Raw genomic sequence first — 21372 nt, forward strand, 5'->3', positions numbered from 1 at the left:
ACTTAAATCTGAGTATGCAAATTCAAATGTATTTTGTTGTTTCTTCTCCTTCATATTCTTTTTTGCCTTTCTTACGCTCTTGTGTCTGTCTGCTGTGTGCTGTCTATATGTGTGAGTTGTGTGTGAGTTGCAGTCAACGGTAAATGATAAGTGTCCGAAATGCCATCTTCGCTCTCTTTCGTGCCGTGCATTGCGAATGGCAACACAAAAACACGAAAGAGACCCAACGGCATTTACTCACGTGCAATTTGAATTCGCTTGGCGCTGAAAAGTATGCAACAGCGACAAGCGAGAGTCAAATTGTGAAAAGTAATTCATAAAAGTTGAAAAACGTGTTGAAAATATTGTTACATGTGAGTTTGAGTTTTCGTTTTTGTTTTCGTTTTAGTGTAGCAGTAAAAACTTGTTACCAACTATTTGTTTTTCTATGATTTGTTTGCGAAATTCTTTACGTTCGTTTTGTTTCTAGTTTGCTTTTTTGTTTTTTAAAAAATTGGTTTATTTGTACTTTTGGCAATGATCTTTTACGAGTATCCGTCCACTAACAGTTTCTTGTTTTGTTTTCTTTTCTTACTTTTCGTTTTTTTTCTTTTTCTTAACATTGTTTATTTTACTGAAGCAAAAACATTCTTTAGCATTTATTTTGTTTATTATTTAGTTTGATTTTGCATTTAGTGATGCATTCTTTTGTTTTGTAGTATTTTTTGTTTTTTTTTGTTCTGTAGTTTGTTTTTGTAGTGTGTTTTTTTGCGGTTTGCTGCTTAACAAAAAGAATTATGCAAAATAATATTTGTATGTATAATTAACTCATTTAACAGAAATTTGCCAACAATATAGCTGCACTTAAGTAACTAAAGTTATGTGATTTTTTTTACTCTTCTTTTTTTTATGTATGTATATCTAGCTGCATTTTTCTTCACTGTATAAACTAGGCATATATGTGAGTGTGTGGTGTGTGTTTGTAGTGGAGTTTTGGTTGTATGTGTGTGTGTGTGTGTGATTGGCTTCTCTTTACTGACCCGCCTCCTGCTCTCCTCTCCTTGCTTGCTGCGTATGGCACACGAAATCAGGACGCGTTTTACAAAAATAATTTGTTTTTTGTGAGAATATTTGTTTCAGTCGTTTTTTCATTTTTTTTTCGGTTGGTGGCTTAAGCTTAGAGCTAAACAGCGATGGAACGTTGTTGGCAACTACTACCAGTAGTAATAATGGCTGGCCAAGCGATTGCTCAGGCCTGTTGCGTGGGCACGCCCACTATGGGCGGCTGCTGCTGCTGCTGCATTTGCTGCTGCAACTGTTGCTGCTGCTGTTGCTGCTGCTGCTGTGGGGCCATGGGACCATTGGGATTGCTGTTGTTGGTGTTGGTGTTGCCAGTGCTGTTGCCATTGGCGTTGCCATTCGTGGACGATGTTGGACTGCTATTGCCCTCCTGATAGGGCCCCGTAACCACACATGGATGCATAGGAAACAGGGTCGTCCACGACGTTGTTGTTAGTGTTGGTGCGTGGAGGGCAACTTTCTCGTTTTTTGGCTGCTCGCTGCTGTTGTTGTTGTTGTTGTTATTGTTGCTGCTGTTGTTGTTATTGTTGTTGTTGGCTTGCGACTTTTTACTATTGTCGTTTTTTTTTTTTTTACTCCCACTGGCGCCATTCTTGACAGCGCCGCCATTCGTCTCCTTCTTGATGCTGGGCAACGTTGGCGCCGTTGTCGCCGTCGTCGCCGTCGCCAACTGATCGTCGTGCATCTCCTCGTCGTCGTCATCCTCGCCGGCGGCCTTCTTCAGCAAACGTTCGCGCTCCTCTTTGGCTTTGTTGTCGAGGTCCGTGTTGATCTTCTTCACCCGCATCTTCTCCTCCCACTCATCGATGCCGTGCCGCGCACGATTCAAATTCCGATGCTGATAGAAGATGAGCGTCATCCGTGTCGGCTGATGGCGATCCGGACGTCGCACCGCTGTCGTTGCATGCATCTCATGCTTGGCACACTCGATCAGCACGCTGCCATGATTGAGGGCAATGGCCACGCCTCCCATTTGGGGATCCTGAAATGCCTCGATGTTCTCATTGATCTCGGCCACCTCCCCAATGGGTTCGATCTTATTCGAATTGGTGCTGGCTGGCGCCACAGTTGTGGTTGCTGACGTGTTGCCAGCAGCTGTTGCTGCCGCTGCCGCTGCAGCGGCTGTGTTGCCGTTGGCATCGCTGCTGCTGTTGCTGTTACTGCTGTTGCTGTTGTTGCTATTGCCACCCGGAGGCGGCACCTCGGGCACCGCTGTGGGCGTGACTGTTGCCTCCACAGCCAGCTGACCGTTGCTCAAGTCCGGCAATATGGTTTGCGGCGGCGTCACCGGCAACTGTTGCTGCTGCTGCTGTTGTTGTTGCTGCTGCTGTTGTTGCTGTTGCTGCTGTTGCAGTGGCGACACCGTGGGCAGCGTAGGCTTCACCAACGTCGCAGCCGCTGAGGGCACTGCGCCATGTGTGGCCAGCAATGTGCCACCAGCAGAGGCGCCACTTGTTGCACCATAACCTCCGCTGCTCTGATGATGTCCGTAGACATTCCAGTTGGGCGAGGGCGGAGGCGGCGTCGGGGGCGGCGTCTGCTGCGGATACATGCCGTAGGGTGAGTACGCCTGATGATGGTAGCCGTAGTTGTAGTTCATGTTCTGGTAGGCATCATAGGCGGAGTAGGCCGAATGCGGTGGCGGCGGCGGTGGCGGATACATCTGATAGTTGTTCGGATACTGCGTGTACTGATAATCGCTGGGCGGTGGCTTTGGCTTGACGAAACCCTCTGGCGTGTGCGGTGATGTTGGTGGTGGATGATGATGGTGGTGTTGATGGTGATGGTGTGGTGGTGGTGGTGGTTGTAGAGATGTTGGTGGTGTGGCATGGAAATGGTGTGGTGGTGGTGGTGGTGGTTGGTGGTGGTTGAGGTGGTGGTGATGAAGTGGTGGTGCTAGATTAGTCATGGGTTGCATGGCTGTCAAGGCGGTTAACTTACTCTCGGCTAGGGAGTGATTCACCAACGTTGTCGAGTCGGGATTCTCCTCGCTGACGCGACTCTTCAGCTCACCACTCACAACGGCCGTGACATCGACACCACTCTGCTGCTGCTGCTGCTGTTGTTGCTGCTGCTGCACTTGTTGCTGCTGATGTTGCACCTGTTGCTGTTGCTGCTGCTGTTGTTGTTGCTGCTGTTGCTGCTGCTGTTGTGCCAGCGCTGGCGATGTCAGATTGTTGTAGCTCGGAGTGTAACCATTGCTCGCATCGTGTTGCGCCGGCGTTGGCGTCACCGGGGTGGTTGCTGGCAACGCCGTGGCAGCCACTGCCGTGGGTGCAACGGTTGCTGCAATACCTGTTGCTGCTGTGACGCCTCCTGCTGCTGCCGTTGGCGGCGTCACCGTGTGCGTGTGCTGCACCAGCGGCGCCGTTGGCGTCGTGGGCGTCAACGCAGCGCTTCCGGCGGACATGCCCATGGCATGTGGCGGCCAGTTGCCGTAGTAGTTGCGCGAGTCGATGTACGAACCCGTCTGATAGTCATAGGAATACGGCGAGTCGAGCACTGTGCTCGAGATCTGATTCGATTGCAGCTGGGCATCGGTGAAGGTGTCGATCATGGTGGCCATGTTCATCAGGCTCGAGTTCGAGCTCATCAGCTGATTGGGTTGTCCGCCAGGCGGTGCCACGCCTCCCGCTGTTGTTGCATTGCTGTTGGCATTCGGATTGCCCGCGGAGTGCTGATTGACAGGCGGCGTGCTGAACGCGCTACCCGCCGGACTGGGATTGTTCGTCACTGGGGTTTGGCAGCGGGGCGAGGGCGTCGTTGGCGGCGCTGAGCCGGGCGTTGAGGCGCTGGAGTTGTTTGACTTCGACTTGGACTTTGACTTGCTGTTGTTGTTGCCGCTGTTGCTGCTGTTGTTGCTGCTGCTGTTGTTGCTGTTGCCATTGCTGGCGCCGTTTTCCTTCTTAATGTGCGCTGTGGCGGCTGTCAGGGCGGGCGGACTGCTCTGCTGGGATTGTTGAGCTCCATTGCTGGAGCTCTGACTGCTGCCATCGGCGGCGGCATCTTGCTCGCCATCCGGCGTCGCAGACTCGTCTTCTTTGCGCTTCTTGCCGTGTCGCCGGCAAGGTATCAGCGGTGTGGAACGCACACGTACTTCGCAGGGGAATCTAAGTGTGAAGGAAGAAGAAACGGAAAGGGGATTAATTTATGTTTCCTAACGGACTGCCGAGCTTGAGCTCAAAACTCAACACTACACTCACTTGTCCAGCATTTGCACAGCGCCGGTGCGATGCTTGTCGCGCTGCCCCTCGACGCTCTCGAACTCATCCGTGCCATCCATGGTGTACAGAGGCAGGACGTGGAACTGCTCGTCGTCGGGCAGGCGACTGTCGCGATTGTTCGGCTTCAGCAGTGCCACATGCACCGTGCAACCGTCCTGCATGTTGTGCAGATCGCGATGCGAGTGCGCACAAAAGTCCAGGCAGGCTGTCACACCCGAGAAGGGTTTGCCCGGCTCTAAACCGAGTCGGCAATCGGATGCTTCGTGCTCGTACTTGGTTTGATTATCATAGGAACGCGGGCAGACCTGTTTGAAGACTGGCGCCAGGAGTGTGGCAATCAGATTCATGTGATCCTCAATTGCCGCCTCCTCGCTCTTGACCGACAGTCGGAATTTGCGCACGGTCTTCGAGCGCGCATATTTGCAGCCATTGTAGTACATGGACCAGCTGCAGCCAAAGCTGTATGAGGCGCCTGACGTCTCTGGATCCAGACCTACAGAGAGAAAGCTATTAATCTAATTCTTTTAGTTGAGTATTTCATTTAGGACTTACCTTGGCAGGCACAGGTGCGATTCTCATTGGTGGCACAGCGGCGCGTCGTCGGCAGGCCGTATTTGTTAAGCTTCGGTATCAAGTTCTTGTAGGCATTGTCCGCTTCTAAGCGTGGCATGCCATCCCAGGCCACCATGCACACCACAATGTATGCAGCAATGCATCTATAAGGGAAGAAGTTAGTTACCAGTCCTAATTCATGTTGAAGTTTCTTCAGGACTTACCTGTGACCGGGTCGCTTCTTGACTACCACCAGGATCTTCTCCTCGGGATCTGCGCGTCGGATCACCCATTTGGCTACGGGACAACCTTGCGAGGTCTTGCCCTCCTTGCCCGTGTAAACGATCTTCTCGATGCGCAACTGACGACCCGTCAGCTGGCAACGATCCTCAAATTCGCGACGCAGCTCCATCAACGTGGATGCAGTGCCTGAGGTAAACGAAAATAGAGTTAATTTAATTTTTTCACATTTCCTAAGCTTCCCTAACTTCTTTTGTTTCTTGAGAACTAACTTTTTAGGAAGTAATTTTCCGAAAAAGGTTTTTCCAATAAGATTACGATATTTAAGCTTTTAAAGACTTCTCTGGTTGTTACTCCTAAGCTCTTAGGCTGTTATCCCTTTGATTCTAACCTTTCAAGAAGTAAAGTCTAACCTTTCCGGAAGACTTTTCTTCTTCCACATTATGACAACTGGTGACCAATTGTTCAGGAACTCAATTCTTGATCTCTAACCTCTCAGGTACTTCTTTTGTTCCTTAAGGTCTAACCTTTCAGGAAGAATGTTAATTTCCCGAAAGAGGGTTTTCCAATAAGATTACGACATCTAAGCTTTTAACGACTTCCCTGGTCGTTACCCCTTAGCTCTAAGGCTGTTATCCCTTCAAGAAGTAAAGTCGAAACTTTCCGGAAGAGTTTTCTTCTCCTACATGATGAAAACTAGTGACAAATCTTCCAGGGACTCAATTCCTGATCTCTAACCCCCTGAGGGACTTAAACCACGGCGTTTAAAAACTTACCTAGATGCGTATAGTAAGTGCCCGGTTCGGGCGGATTCTTGTCGGATTGGAAGCACTCGCACTCGGGTATTTCCGTCTTGTTGCCCTTCTCCAGGCGATCCGTTGTATCGTACATGGGATTGATTTTCTCATGCTTCACAACAATCTCGGGTATCTCGTCCGGTTTCTGTTTCTTTGACTTGGCCTTGACGCCATTATGCGCCTCAGCCATTTCCTCCTCGTCAAGCAGCTCCTCCTTCGGCTGAATGCCCAGACCGAGGCAGGTGCCGTCCTTGAGATGTTCCGCTGTGGGCGGTCTCGTGCCTCCCTGACGACAGCAGGAGAAGCCATTGTTGAGGGGCTTCCCTTCGCCCAGATAGGCATAACCATGCCCATGGCCATGTCCCAGCATGCCCATATCCTCGATCTTCGGCTCGAGCATGCCGTGATGGCTGAGATGAGGCGGCGGCGGTGCGCCATGTCCGAGGGCATAACGATGCGCCGGAATGGGATATGCGTGCGCTGGTATATCCTTCTCATAGTTGGTGGGCAGTGGTATGATGCTATTGGTGTCCGGCTTGCGATCCAGCTCTAGCATACTATTGCCATGCCCATGTCCGTGGGCGCCATGATGCGCTGCATTCGACGGAGGCTTCCCGCGACTTCCGTACGCTGCCGCTGCCTGATAGCCGGGCACAAAGCTCTGCTGGAAGTTCTGCTGAAAGCTGCCCGCTCCGGCGCCGTAATAGGCCGAATTGTGATGATAGCCGGCATAGTCCTGCTGATGCTGTTGCACCGGTTGCCCCTGGCCGTCGTTCTGGCAAAAGTCCGCATACTGTATGAAGTTTTGGTAGTTGCGTTCGTAGCCCTCCATTTTGTTGGGTTGTCCGCCTGGCGGGGCACCCGGTGGCAATAGTCCCGGCTCCGTCTTGATGTACTGCCCATGATGATAGTCCTGAGTGCTGCCCGGAGGCGGTGGATAGTGAGCGCCAAGCGCCTTAAGTCCTCCTCCTCCTCCTCCGACACCGCCACCACCACCCGGATCATTGGCATTGCGATCCCTTTCGATCTCAGCGGCAGCAGCTTCGGCTGCAGCGGCTGCTGCACGACTTGCCTTGCTGCGACTGCGCGACTTCTTCGGCTGCGGCTGCACGGGAGGCTGTGGCTGTGGCTGGATGGGCATGGCTGGCATGGCTGTGGCTTGGGGCGGCACCTCGGGCACATGGCTGATGGTTGTGTGTTGTCCGGGCTGGTGTTGTTGCAGCTGCAGCTGCAACTGATGGTCATTGCTCGCGTAGCCGCTGTTGCCAACGATACTCGGTTTCTTAAATGAGTTGGCGTGATGCGGCTTCCAGATTTGATCGCCACCACCTCCGATGGGTTCGGCAACGCCCAATGCGCCCGTGGGCGTGACGCTGCTCGACCCATTGGCGCTCAGCGCCGTCTCGGGCCGGAGATGGTGGCTATACGATAAAAAATGACCGGTCTGCTGTTGTTGCTGCTGCTGCTGCTGGGCGACAGATGGCGCTGTCGCCTGTCCCTGCAGCCCCTGTATATCGGGTGGTGCATCCTTCGAGTCGCTCTTGCGCATTATCATCGACTTGATGCGCGTATTCAGATGCAAGCGTTCGCCCTGTCCCTGACCCTGTGACGCATACCCATCACTGCTGAGTTGCTGTTGCTGCTGCTGCTGTGCTGCCGTGGGCGCATGTTGCTGCTGCTGCTGATTGCTCCAGTTCCAGTCTTGCATGGGCGGCGAACCCAAGTGAGGATGCGTCTGTTGCACGCTGCTGCCGTACGGTTGCAGCCCGTTGCCATTGGGCGAGGGCGGCACCTGGCTGGGCGATTGCGAAACAAGGCGTGGCTGCTGCTGTTGTTGTTGCTGCTGCTGTTGCTGCTGTTGGATGAGACTACGCGTTGGCGATTGAGGCACCGTCTGCGGCTGCATGGGAGAGCTGGCTGGTTGTGCCACAACTTGCTGCACTGCATTGGCAGCTGGCACTGCTGTGGGCGTGGCAGCAACACTGGCTGCTGCCGACGCTGTCTGTTGTTGTTGCTGTTGTTGTTGTTGTGATTGTTGTTGTTGTTGCTGAGAACCGCTGTAGTCGCCTGGATACCCGTTACAGTTGAGTGAGCGCGGCGGCACGCTGCTCACCCGCGGATATCCAGGCGTGTCGTTTCCCGACATGCTCTTGCCCAGATCACCACCGAGATGCTGTTGCTGCTGCTGCTGCTGTTGTTGCTGTTGCTGCTGCAGGCCCACAGCTGGTGGCGCCGGCGCCGTCGACACTTGTCCGGCATAGCTAACGCCGCCGGGCGCAAAGCCAGCGGCCACACTCTGCAGTCCCACCTGATTGATGGGCGCACTCGAGAGCTGTTGGCTCTGGAAGTCGTAGCGCTGGACGGGCGCACCGTACGGTGAACGGCCGTAGTTGGGATCGAAGCCGAGACCGGTCTGCACGTAGCCATTTGATGGATAGGCGTAGGACTGTGTCTGGAAATCCAATGAGTTGAGCGATGTGAGTGAGGCTGGAGTATTCTGTGGTATTTGCTGTATGAACTGGTTCTGCCAGCCCTGCGATGGATCCGCCTGCCATGTGGGATAGAAGGCCATGGGTGCCTGTAAGAGAAGAGATAAGAGTAAATATAAATAAAGTGTGATAATATTTTTGGTGAAGATTAGTTTAATTGTAGAATAAATCAACTGCACTTAAGAGCATTTCATTTCATATAGTGCAGGATTAACTGTCTGAAATAGGGATTTTAGATGCTTCAAATTATTATTATCAACTTCGATAGTAAATTAAATCGCTTACTATCTTTTGTTATCGAGAAGAAAATATGTTTATAATAAACACTTCGATATACTATCTATGGTAATAAATTCATCTGTACTAATAAACATAATTCTACCTTTTGAAAGTATATACAACCTGAGATAGTAAATACTATCGCATACTATCGATAATGGAAAAGTTTCATTGTGTTTCAGTTAAATACAAAGTATTCAACTGTGATTTGATCTTGGTTTCAAATACTATGCCAACATGGTATACAAATCTGATTTAGTCTTTGAACTTCAACGCTTCTGTAAATCGATAAACTTCAGCTAGCCACATACTATCAATAATGGAAATATTTGTATTGTGTTTCAATTACTATCTATATTAATAGCTTCATTCATTTACATTTGAATTTATCTTTCAAACTACTTCACAGCTTCAGTAAGTCGATAAACTTTCGCTAACTCAATACTATCGCTTACTATCGATAATAGAATAACTCGATTACGTGTCTAGTTACTGTCACTTGCTGCACCAAAAATGTGTATTTCTCTCTTGTGGGTAATCTACAACTAAGCAAACGCTTGTCAATGAATGCTTTCCCGGAAGTGGCGAGTAGACGATAAACAAATTGAATTATGCGCGTTTATTTAAAAGCTAAACGACGGAAGCCGGAAGCTAATTTGTGCTACAATGTGGCACAACTAAAGATTAAGAGTAGAACTCATTCAACTCAATAAATGCTGCGTGTGCTTGTGTTATCTCAATAATTTATTATATGCCAAGAAACCCGAAAAGCAACTCAAAACGTAAAATAGTTAAACGAACCCTTTATTATTTTATTTTTTTGTTGTTGTGGGTGGGTAGGTGGTTGCTTTTGGTCAACTATAAATATTGCTTTGCTGTCAACAATTGGAGCATAAATCACATTAGTCGCGCCCTAATTAAGCGACCCACTAATTGGGGCCCAAGCCCCCAAAAAAAGAAAAACAAGTAAACACAGCAGCAACGTGGCAAATATTTGGTATCGCAATTATGTGCAACCCCTCGGCTGTTTTTGTTTTCGTTGTTATTATTGTTGATTGACGCGCCTTAAATTATGCTTCAGTTCAGCACGTTTTATGCGTATTTTTTTTGGGTGTCTGGCGAAAACAAAATAAACTCAACACTGAACATTTAACCACCCTCAAACGCTGCGTTGTTTTTCCATTTCATTTGCATGTTTACGAGCGCAAAAAAATTATGAAAGTGAAAATTTTCTATATGCAAACAAACGGCAGCAGCAACAATAACAATTGTACTCGTATAGTGGACAGACAGCGACAATAAAATCAAATGAAATATAAATTCGAATATAAATAAATTTAATGGCGTTTTTTACGAGCTTCAGCTCGGCTCCAGGGGGTGTGTAAAAATAGTCTTTTATGTATGTGTGTGCACCTGGCTGTGGCTGTTGATGACAGCTGCTGCTGTTGCTGTTGCTGTTGTTGCTGCTGTGCGGTCTGCGTTTTATTTTGAAAACATTTAGCAATCATTGATAAAAATCGAAAAATGTTTTATGAATGAACGAACGTGTGTGTGTGTGTGTGTGGGTGTGTGTGTGTGGGCCAGTTGTGTGGTTTGACTTGTTTCTCCCTCTCTCTATCTATCTCTCTTTCTCACTCTGCGCACAGCTGCAGTTGATTGGGGCATATGTGACGTATACGCAATGTTGGTCGAGTGCTGCGCACGCACAGCTTCAATTTGTGTTATTTTTTCTCGTTTTTTTTCATCTAGTGAATGGCAAATGCAATGTGCACTGATTGACTGGCCAAATGGTTGCTGAAGGTCAATGCTCGCTTTGTAGTTGCTGTTGCTGTTGCTGTTGCAGCTGTTGCTCTTGTTTTAATTGATAGATGACTGAGAATGTGTTAGTTTAGTGAACTTACCATGGGTTGTTGTGGTTGATCCTTCATGGTTTGTATTTGTGCGGTTATTTGATGCTGTTGCTGATGCAAATGTTGCTGCTGCTGCTGTTGCTGCTGTGCGTGCTGCTGCTGGTGTTGCTGCTGCTGCTGTTGTTGCAAGTGTTGCTGCTGTTGAAAGTGTTGCTGCGGCTGCTGATAGTGTTGCTGCTGCTGTACTTGCTGTTGCTGCTGCTGCTGCTGATGTGACAACAATTGCTGTTGCAAGTGTTGCTGCTGCTGATACTGTTGCTGCTGTTGCAAGCTGGCACCGGCTGCTGTTGCTGCTGCAGTTGTGGTATTTGGCGATTGCTGCGGCAAGTGTGTTGCTGCAGGCACTGGACTTAGACGTGGCGATGTTGCTGATGCGGCGGCAGCGGCTGCATTCAGTTTATTTGCTTTGGTGGAGGTTTTGCGGGCGCGTGACTATAAAGAGAAACAAACAGAAAATTGTTGACAAATTATTAGTTGATTCTAAATGGCATTGACGAAAAAATATAAAAGTAACTTTACTGTGTGGATATATGCATAAATTATGGGGTAATTTACAGCTGTTGTTGTCGTTGTTAATGTTTGCCGAGTGCGCTTTAAATTATATGCAATTAATTTATGGCTGTTGTCGAGTTGTCGTGGGTGTCTCTCAGGTTGCTTTGACCTTCAGGTTACAACAGCAGCTGCTTTTATTTTTATTCTATTTGCCCTCGGGCAATGCACGCTTTAAAAACCTAATTGCACAATTGCCCGGAGCTGTTCTAGTTAGTGTTTTTCTTTTGTTTTCTCTGTTTTGTGTTTTAATTAAGGAAATTTGTTAGACGCGCAAATATTTTAATTGCCGCATTTTCACATAGAATTACCCTTTGCCTTTTGCCTTCCCCCCCTTCTTTGCTTCCTCTAGCATAATTTATGCTTGCAACGGACACATAATTTCGACTTGTTTTTTTTTTTTGTGTTGTCTCTGCACGCCGGCAACATGTAAAATTTATGTGGCCAGCGATTTATGTGCAATTTATTTGTGCAGCCAAATACAAATACAACAACAAATACAACGGCGGCAGCAAGAAAAGAGCATGGCAAAAATGCAGCTTGCGACAACAGCAGCAACAGCAACAACAATAAATGGTTGCCGCAGCTGTTGCTGTTGTTGTTGCTGCGACTAAAATATGTTGCGCGCGCCATTAAAGGCATTGCAAATTTATGTTTATAAAAGACTTTTGAGAGAAGGTTGCCAGCTACAAGTTAGCTGCATTTTATTTCTGTTTATTTCTCTTATCAATTTTGCAAATTGAATTTCCGACAAAAAACCCAAAAGCGTCTATAATATATTAATATTCATTGTGAAGTAGTTTATAAAAATATATAAATTGGCAGCTGATTAGTTAAAGTTTAAAATACACATTGCTAACTTTGCTGCTTTATCAATTTAATTTGTGAGATTCGCTTTTCGAGATATGCAACTTTTTGTGGCATGTGATATGCTTATCGCACATATTCAGACTGTGCTCAATCAAAGCGTGCGACACTATTAATTGTTAATGCAATTATTTTTTAGTCAATTTGATTTGAACAATTCGAGCGTCATTTGCTTGACCTCCGTTCAAATATTTGTTAATAGCAAAACATACACATACAAAGCAATAATTGGCAATTGTGCATTGACAATTGGCCAGGCCCAATTAAAGAGGCTTACGATTTATTTGCTACTGGAATTTTGGCAATGGCAAATGGCAAATACATTTGCATAGAGCAACAAAAGCAAATCGTTTGTGCAAATTGCTTGCAAAAATATGATTTATATTTAACACATGTGTAAAATATTTTACATCTCAGTCTCAGTTTGCTGTTTGCTAACTTGGCTAGCATAATGCAATGCAAATACGACAGCCAACAACAACAAGGAGCTCAGAGGCCAATTGGAATTCAAAATGCTTTCGGCTTTCGGTTCGTTCTTTCCCTTCTTGGCCACAGCTGGCGACAAAGCAGTAAAATAACTTAAGCAAACACATACACAGATACATTTATGTGTATTTACAAAGGTGACAATCAAGGGATGGAAAGGAGGGGAAGGAAGAGGAGGAGGCTTTCTATAAATACATATTTGCATTGCAAACAATCTGCACGACGCAGGTGCCAAAAAATTAAAATAAATTTGCACGCAATTTCAAATCGAAAAATTGCCAATTATTTTCTATGTGCAGATTTTCCTTTTCGATAATTTTCATTCAACGTTTTGCCTATCTTACAGTCTGTGTGTAAATAAATAAGCAAATACATTTATTGCTGGCGAGAATGTGTCTCTGTGTATATGGCATTAATTAAGGTTTTTGCACATTCTACAATGTTTGCTTAGGCCATGGCAAATAGCAACGACAACAACGACAACGACAACAACAACAACTGTAGGACAACAACATTGACAACACTCAAATAAAAATGGCGTAAGGCCATTGTAAAAAACAAAAAGTGCATAAAAACTAAGCACAATATGGAGGCAGTTTAACGAACTGTGAATGCGCTAACATAAGTATATTTTAGTATATTTTTGGTATTTTCAGAATTTCGTTTATATTCAATTTATTTTATATGAGCATTCTATAGAATTTGAGAAACGTTCTTTCATTCTCTAATTTATTCAAACTTCAAAGGGGTTATCTTAGTATATTTTTGGTATTTTCATAAATTATATTATGTATTCTCTATGTTTTAAAATGGATTTGCCACACAACAAAACAATTGGAGAAACGTTTTTTTATTATTTTATTTAGACTTTACAAAAATTCAAAATCGCTTTCAAAAGTATATTTTAGTATATTTTTGGTATTATCAGAACTTTTATTATATTCTACTTATTTTATTTGAGTATTTATTAAACTTTAAAAATATATTCAATACAAAAATTTAAAAATAAGTTCTCAAATTCTTTAATTCAGTTAAGAAATTTCAAATTTCTTTCTTAGTTTTGTTTTCCCACATATTTTCCGACTTTTATGCTCTACAAAAGAACTCACATGCCCTTTAAGTTAGCGCAAATGTTTTTCGAGTTCTCTGCAGTCGGCTGTTAATGCATTTTTCTCACTATTTACACAGTTCATAAAAGTTAATTAAATGTTTATGATCGTCGCTTGTTTGCATCCGCGGCGACTTTAGTTTCGTATTTTTTTTTTTTTTTTTTACGACGAATGCATTTTATTTATTTCTTGGTAAAGTAAACAAATATAATGCAAAGAGAGACGAATAGATAGAAAACAGATAGTGAGATTAGTGAGCTCTTATCTTTAACACAGAGAGAGAAAGAGAGAGAGAGAGATAGAGAATGGGAAGTTGCAACGAACTAAACGCAATGGCCTTCGGCCTTAAAGACGGCGACAAACTTCTCGTTGACCCCGCAGCCATCGCATTTTCTGCGATGAAAAGAAAATTGCGCGTTGAGTAAACAGCAATTAGTTGTGCGTGTGTCTGTGTGCGTGTGTGTGTAGTGTCTCTTATTTACATTGAATTGCACGAAGCCGATAAGCAACAAGGAAAATGCTACGTCAAATAAAGAAAGAAGGTAAAGGCATTTTTTAGTTCGGCTTGAGCGACGCATTCGATGCGCTACACTGCATACGACTGAGCAGACTAATCACATACAGCACACATACAGCACACATTTGATGCGTGTTGCAAGTTGAATGCGTGCCACACAGAGTTGTGACTCGGAAGAGCGGCGTCTGCCAGCGTTTGACTTTGCTCCTGATACGAGCAAGAAAGAAAGTGCTGTAAGACACTCGCTACCGTTACGTTCCCAATAAAAGTCAAAAAGTGCGGAATATATCAAATTAATATATTTAAAAAATACTGAAATTTGTATTTGGCATATTAATATACTAAGTGTTGCCAAAATATGCCTCTATTGAGATATTACTATTCAAATAAATATATAAAAAATGCAAAAATATACCGAAATACATATTTGGTATATTGATATACCAAGAGCTATACTAAATTTAGCTCTATTGCCGTATTATTAATTAAATACACCAAATTAATATTCCTAAAAATACTAAAATATACCGACATTTGTATTTGGTATATTAATATACTAAGTGTTGCCAAAATATGCTTCTATCGAGATATTAGTATTTAAATAAATATATAAAAAATGCTAAAATATACCGAAATATATATTTGGTATATTGATATACCAAGATCAATACAAAATATAGCTCTAAAATATACTAACACACCAAATTGTATATTTTGTATAAAAATCTACCAAATGCTGTCAAAAAACCAGAGCTTCATTGCGGTATTATCATTTCGGTATAATTATTTTTTTAAATATAGCAATGAATTTGGTGTATTAATATACCAAGTACTGTAAAAAAAAGTAGTTATAGCTCTATTATGGACAGTCAGATGGAAGGACATGGCTGATCAAGAATACCTGATCTGCCTGTAAAAAACATTTTTTGTAGTCACCAACTTATCATACCCTTCTACCTCATGAGTAGTGGGTATAAAAAGCGAGCTATATTTTAATTAATTTGCACTTTTTGCATTGTAAATCATATTTTCAATTTGTTTAGCTTAGATAGTTGCTCTGATATTTATGGCTGTTTTGTAATAAATATTCATAGTACACAATATTTGCCCTAAAACTAGTTTCTCTGATTAATTGGCTCAACTGGAAAAGTCTTGAGCATATTTCCAGCAACTAAACTAGTCAGAGAAATTGTCTAGCTGCCCTTTCTCTTCCTCTTACTCCCACTCTTTCTCTCTCTCTATCCGTCTGTCTGTTTCTCTGACATTGATAAGAACGAGGACGGAGCGCAATAATAACACCTCGTATGTGTGTGTGTGTGTTGTGTGTGTGTGGCCTGTCATAAATTACACACATAACAGGGTATGCCATATAAATTATTTACATGTCCCCAACGTCAAAGTCTGCTGATAAGGAGAGGGAAAAATAAAGCAAGACCAGCAACAACAATAAATAAATACAACAACAACATCAACAACAACAACTACAAATAAAATATAGCAGCTGAAGAAGAAGCAGCGGCAAACAAGGTGAAAAGCAACGAAATGTAAATAAAATGTAAATAAATCAAATATTAGTTATCGTGTTTTCTTTTGAGAAACAAAAATATGCAACGTTTTCTGTTTGCTTTCCTGCTTATCAAGGCTTGTCCGTACGGTAAACACAGCACAAATATCGAGGTAAATCATTAAGGAAACAAGACTTATAAGCATGATTATTAAACTCGAGGATAAACAAAGATATAGCTGAAAATATCGCTAAGTATATATCATAAGTGACCTAACTATAAATAATTATAATGATAATGATAATCTTTTGTTTGATATAAATACACCTTGAAAATGTTTCAGATCTGAATATCCTTTTCAGTTTTTAGTCTCTCTCCTAAATTCATAACTATAAATTATATTAATAATAATGACAGACAGATGAAGGATTCAGAAAACTATATAAATCGTGAAAATAATTTTACATCATGTTAAGTTTAGTTGTATTATTATATGGATATTGAGTCGCAAGTTAATGTCGAGGATAAAAAATGATATATCATATAGAAAATAGTTGAAAATATTGATAAATTTATGAGGTGAATTTCATTTTCAATTCTTAATCTCCGTCGTAAATTTCTGTATAAAAATAATTATAATATTATATGAAAGAAAATTGTAATAATCTTAGTTATTTTATTGAAAATACATATTGCTAAATTTATTAGGTGAATTTTTCTCTTGGATATATCAAAGCGAATTCTGTGTATCTTGAGAATATTGCGAAATATATATTTTTCGTAAATTAACTCAAATAAGTCTGAAGCAAAAAATGTTGCTGAAATTTTGTTCTTATTGTCAAAAAGTCAGTCTATCTTTGCTCACAATTGTAGTATAACATATCTTTTATGTGATAACATTGTCAATACAAATAAAATTAAGAAACGTTATTTTGTTGAAAACGGAGATGAAATTGTATCTGAAATATTTTGCAAGCAGTTGCATAAAGAAATTATATTTATTTATGTATTTAGATTTCTATAAAGTTTAAAAATGTGATTTTATCGAAAAGAAAATGTGAGTGAAATATTTTGCTAGCAGTTGCATAAAGAAATAATATTTATGTTTCAGTAGCAGAACTCGAAGTCAGACTATTATATTACAACTCTGTAAATGCTTGTCTAATAAATTCGATTTTATTCGAGCGAGGCTGCAACTTTTGCTCTCTTCTCTCCTTTTTCGTAGGAAGTTATGCAAATCTTTTGATTGGGTAAATGCATTTCCAGCAAAAATACTATATATATAAGGTATGGATGTGTTCGTATAGAGTAGCACACGTAGTAGTTGTGCTTTGCTTTAATGTGTATCTGCAATTTCAATGATTGTGCCAGACATGCTGGCTATCCTAAAAGATGTGAGTCCGGAGTCCGAGTCCTGTGTCCTGTGTCCTGCATTGCTTAACTGCATGCTCAGTCGCCCATCCTGAAGGCAGCTCAAATATTTAACTTGTATTTCGTATTCATGCTAATTTTGCATTTTCCACAATTTTCTCACCCGCAAAGCCAGTCAGCTTCCCCTCCGTCTCCTCTTCTCTCTCTTCTCTAACTGTGGCCAGTTTTCTTGGCCACGTTTGCACAAAATGCTTTGTACGTTATTATCCTGCAGGCTCCTGTTCACTACAATTTCTTGCTTGCGTGTGTGTGTGTGTGTGGGAGATAGCCAACCACACACACACACACATACACATTTATAATTTATAGCAACTGTATGTGTGTGTGTTGTTCATGTAATTGTACGTGTCGAGTATGCACTGTTGATCAGGCTACAGTTTCCTTTTTATCCTCTGCCTTGTTAGCATGTGTCGACAACGCTCTCCCTTCCTCTCTCTCTATCCCTCTCGCTATCCCTATCTCTCTCTTGTTGTGTGTGTGTATTTTATTCAATTTAGCTTTCAATTAGGCTGCAATTGTTCGTTTGTTCGTTGGCATCGCTGCCTGCGCTGCCTTGCATTCTTAAACAGTTCTGATCCCTGAACTCCTCCGCATCCGCCTCCTCCTGCCACAAACTGTGGCGCCTCCCCAGCCTGGCAACTGCTGACAGCCAGCTGCTGTTGCTGGTTTGGCATTCATGATGAAGCTGCCTCTGCCTCTGCCTGACTCCGAGTTAAATGTGCAGTCAAATTTTCGTATGGAGCAGATGATAAGTAAGACATGACGTGAGCCAACACTTTGGGCATTAATTCAATTTGCCACAGCTAAAATACCCTGCAACAGTAAGTGTATAGGGTATATCTAGCGAGTGGCAATAATTGCATATTTTCTAGTTTATTAGTGCGCTTAGCTTGAAGTGTTGCAAATTAGTAAATTGCAGCAAAGAGTAGAAGAGTCATCCTCAATTAATTGTGCAAAGTTGCAGGCAACGTTTCAACAACGTCATTCCATCCTCTCATCCTTTCATTTATCCCCCCCTACACTCCCCTTCCCTCCACCTCTTTAAACTTCGCTCGTCATCGACATCGACATCAACGTCAGCGCTATTTCCGTTCTTCACTCACATCATTATTTTGATTGAATATTTGCGATAAATTAAATTGGAAAAAGGCACAGCAGCAATGAAAATATTTGCTGACTGCATTGACTGACAGAGACAGAGATAGCAACACTGTGAGTGAGAGAGAGAGAGTTGTGCAGTAAATTATAATGCGGCTGGTAATCAATAGTGCAAATATTTGCAAATCAGCTGCGCTTTTTACCACTCTGCCCAAATGCATTTCATTGCATTAATGTGCAACTGAGCTGCATCTCATTCTGCCTCTTTCTACTCTTGCTATCCCTTTTTAGTTTGATCCACCCACTAACTGAAATAGCATCCCAATTTCATTTCAGATGGAATGTTATATAATTTGTGCAAGTGTTGCTTTTATTTTGTGCTGCGTCGGCTCGAAACTTGTTTCCGCCTGCAGCACCTGGTCACAGCTGTTTATACCCTGTAAACAGCAGCACAGAGTGGGGTATGTTGGACGTGATTTAACTGTGAGAAGTTGGTAATTATAGTGAAGTATAATAAAGAAACTATGAGGTGAAAAAACAAACTCATTTCCAGCAATGTTTTTTATAATTACTCTAAAGTTGAAGACGCGGAAAATCTTCTCTTTGAAGATACAATTATGTTGAAAACTGATTGGTTTGATAGAAAATTTTTTATAATTACATACTCGACAATTTGGTTGATAACTTGGAAAAGCATGTGGTAAAATAATTTCGCTATTTTTCAAAATGTATATATTTTTAGCCTATTCTGATTTATAAATGCAATTTACAATAATAAAATAATTTCGTTTTTTAAATATGGTGAAATGCCGAAACTTATACGAAGCAATTTTTCATTGTATAATCTGCTTTATAAGTACAATTTAGTATAATAAAATAATTTTCTATTTTTCTGCTTCATGCTTTGAAATTGAACGAAAGAATTGTAAACAATATTTGATTGGATAATTTAAGGTACTCAAATATTTCTTGATTGTTTCATATGGTAAAAAATCTTCTAAAATGTTGCAACAACAAAATGGTCTATAAAATTTTATAAATTTGTTGTTTAAAAACATTTTACATTTTTCTTTATACAAAGTTTGTTTTTACTATGCATTCTAAAATATCTTCTTAGTCTGTCAATTTTTGGCATAAGTTGTTCCAAAAAATGCTGAATTATCTTTATAGATTTGTAAATTTGTTGTAGAAATATATATATAAATTTTGTTAATAGAAAAATATCCTTTTACTATACATTCTAGGGTATCTTTTTAGTCTGACAACTAAAAAATTGTAAATTATCTTTATAAATCTGTTGCTTAAATACATTTCATATTTCTTTCTATAGAAAGTTTTCTTTTAATATGTATTCTAGGGTATCTTTTTAGTCTTTTTAGCTCTGCATTTCTATGAAGACTTTTCAGGCTTTGTTTATGTTTGAGTCTTTTTATTGGTCTCGCTCTGAAGTCAATAGCCAAGTTAGCAGTTTTCTGTTTAGGTTTTAGCTTAGAGTTTGTTGTTGTTATTGCTACTATTTGTTGTTTGTTGTTGTTGTTTTAATTATTGCCATTAATTTTGGCATGTCTGGAGTCGTTAACGAATTCCTTGGCCATTTTTTGGCACGCCATGCGATGCGATGCGATGCTTTAATGTGAGTTGTTGTTGCTGCTCTAAAGTTGTTGTTGCTGCTCAAAAGTTGTTGTTGTTTCTCTAGTTGTTGTTGTTGTTATTGCTTTTCTCCAGGCACTCATTACGTCGAGTATTGCTCTGTTAAATTGCGCTAGAAGTGAATTTCTTGTGCCGTATATTTCTTTTTCTAATCACTTTTGAAATTAATGTCATGTCATTTGTCAATGGAAAAAGCGTAGAAAGCATAAATGCAATTACAAAAGAGAGACAGAGAGACAGACAGACAGAGATAGCTGCCTGTCAAGGTTGTGTCTGTGTGTGTATGTGTGCTTAATTAATGTGCCACTAATTGAGGCATAACTGCAGTAATTATGCGTCAATTGCTGCTGCGCGGTAAATTGAAATAAATAAATGGAAATAAATGTAAAATACACAGAAGAGAGAAAAAAATGTAAGTATTGTAAATAAATAAATGTCTCGTGCAGAGTTCGCTTTAATGATCTCAGGCAAACGAAATGGAGCCGCATCGAATGTCCCAATCGAAATGTGGAATCCTCTCAGACAGAGAGACAAGCCGCGAGAGTCGTGACAAAAGTTAATTACAAAGTTGCACACGAACGACGGCTGCAACAACAAACATGACAGCTAGTTGCAAGCACAGACAATGTTGCACATTAAACAAACAAGTGAATGGAGTGATAGTTGCATGAAAGTTGCATTCATCAAGAACAACAACACTGTCAATTCTAATGTGCATTAGGCTCCATTGATGAGTCTTGTGAAAGCCACGTTTGGAATGACAAATGATTTGCTTCATTTAATAATAATAATAATAATAATGTAGGTTGCAAGGCGTTGCATGCATTTTGTAGAAGCAGCAACAGCAGCAGCTGCATAGCATAAACAATTATGCTAAAATTGCAATATTTACGGCCTGAAGACTATTATGCTAATCGCATTGCTTATGCATATGTTTCTCTCTCTCTCACACACTCTACTTCCCTCTCTTTCTGTTACTGCAACTGTGATAAGGTTTTGCCATGAACTCGCTTTAATGGCTTGTGTCTCTGTCTCTCTGTCGATTGTATTTGCATTTGCATACAAATTGCATTGTAGATGAAGAAGCGGCAGCAACAACACACTGGCAACAACTTGCAACTTGCTACTTGCAACAATGCCCCAGAAGTCGGGCATAATTGCATTACATGTTGCAAGCCTTTTTATTGTTTATAGTTTACTTTATATAATTAACATGATTTTTTTTTTGCATTTGCTTTTGCTGTTTGTCTTTTCTAATTGCAAATCGTGTCCCATTTTTTGTTTGTGTGTCAAATTCATGTGCTTCGATGCCACTGTGCCTCGTTGTTGCAACTGGCAATTGTTGCAACTAGCAACCAGCAACTGGCAACTTGCAACTGGTTGGTTGGCTATCCTTTTAGCTGCACGCGATGATTTAATGCCTTGTGCCACTTCATTTCAGTTCGCTACCATATTTAAATTATTATTATGCCAAGCAGCTGCAACAACAACAACAACCAACAACAGCTACAACAGCAACAGCAACAACAACAATAACGAGCAACAGAAAATAATTAAAAACTTGTCTTAAATTGCCATAAATTCACGTCAAAGAACGTCGTCCAAATTGC

The 21372-nt window shown here is 42.1% G+C and overlaps 1 protein-coding gene across 1 annotated transcript in view; it reads right to left on the bottom strand.

Annotated features, from left to right (window-relative positions):
* Window positions 1-580: 580 nt before the first annotated feature.
* LOC133842411 (methylcytosine dioxygenase TET) overlaps window positions 581-21372 on the bottom strand; it is a 145142-nt gene continuing 124350 nt past the window's right edge. The window contains 8 exon segments of the mRNA XM_062275481.1: window positions 581-4169; window positions 4263-4776; window positions 4836-4999; window positions 5060-5264; window positions 5852-7870; window positions 7873-7922; window positions 7924-8450; window positions 10542-10982. Coding sequence (XP_062131465.1) covers window positions 1229-4169; window positions 4263-4776; window positions 4836-4999; window positions 5060-5264; window positions 5852-7870; window positions 7873-7922; window positions 7924-8450; window positions 10542-10982 — 6861 coding nt within the window. The 3' untranslated portion in view covers window positions 581-1228.

The sequence above is a fragment of the Drosophila sulfurigaster genome, chromosome 3 (genome assembly GCF_023558435.1).
Source record: "Drosophila sulfurigaster albostrigata strain 15112-1811.04 chromosome 3, ASM2355843v2, whole genome shotgun sequence".
Taxonomy (NCBI): domain Eukaryota; kingdom Metazoa; phylum Arthropoda; class Insecta; order Diptera; family Drosophilidae; genus Drosophila; species Drosophila sulfurigaster.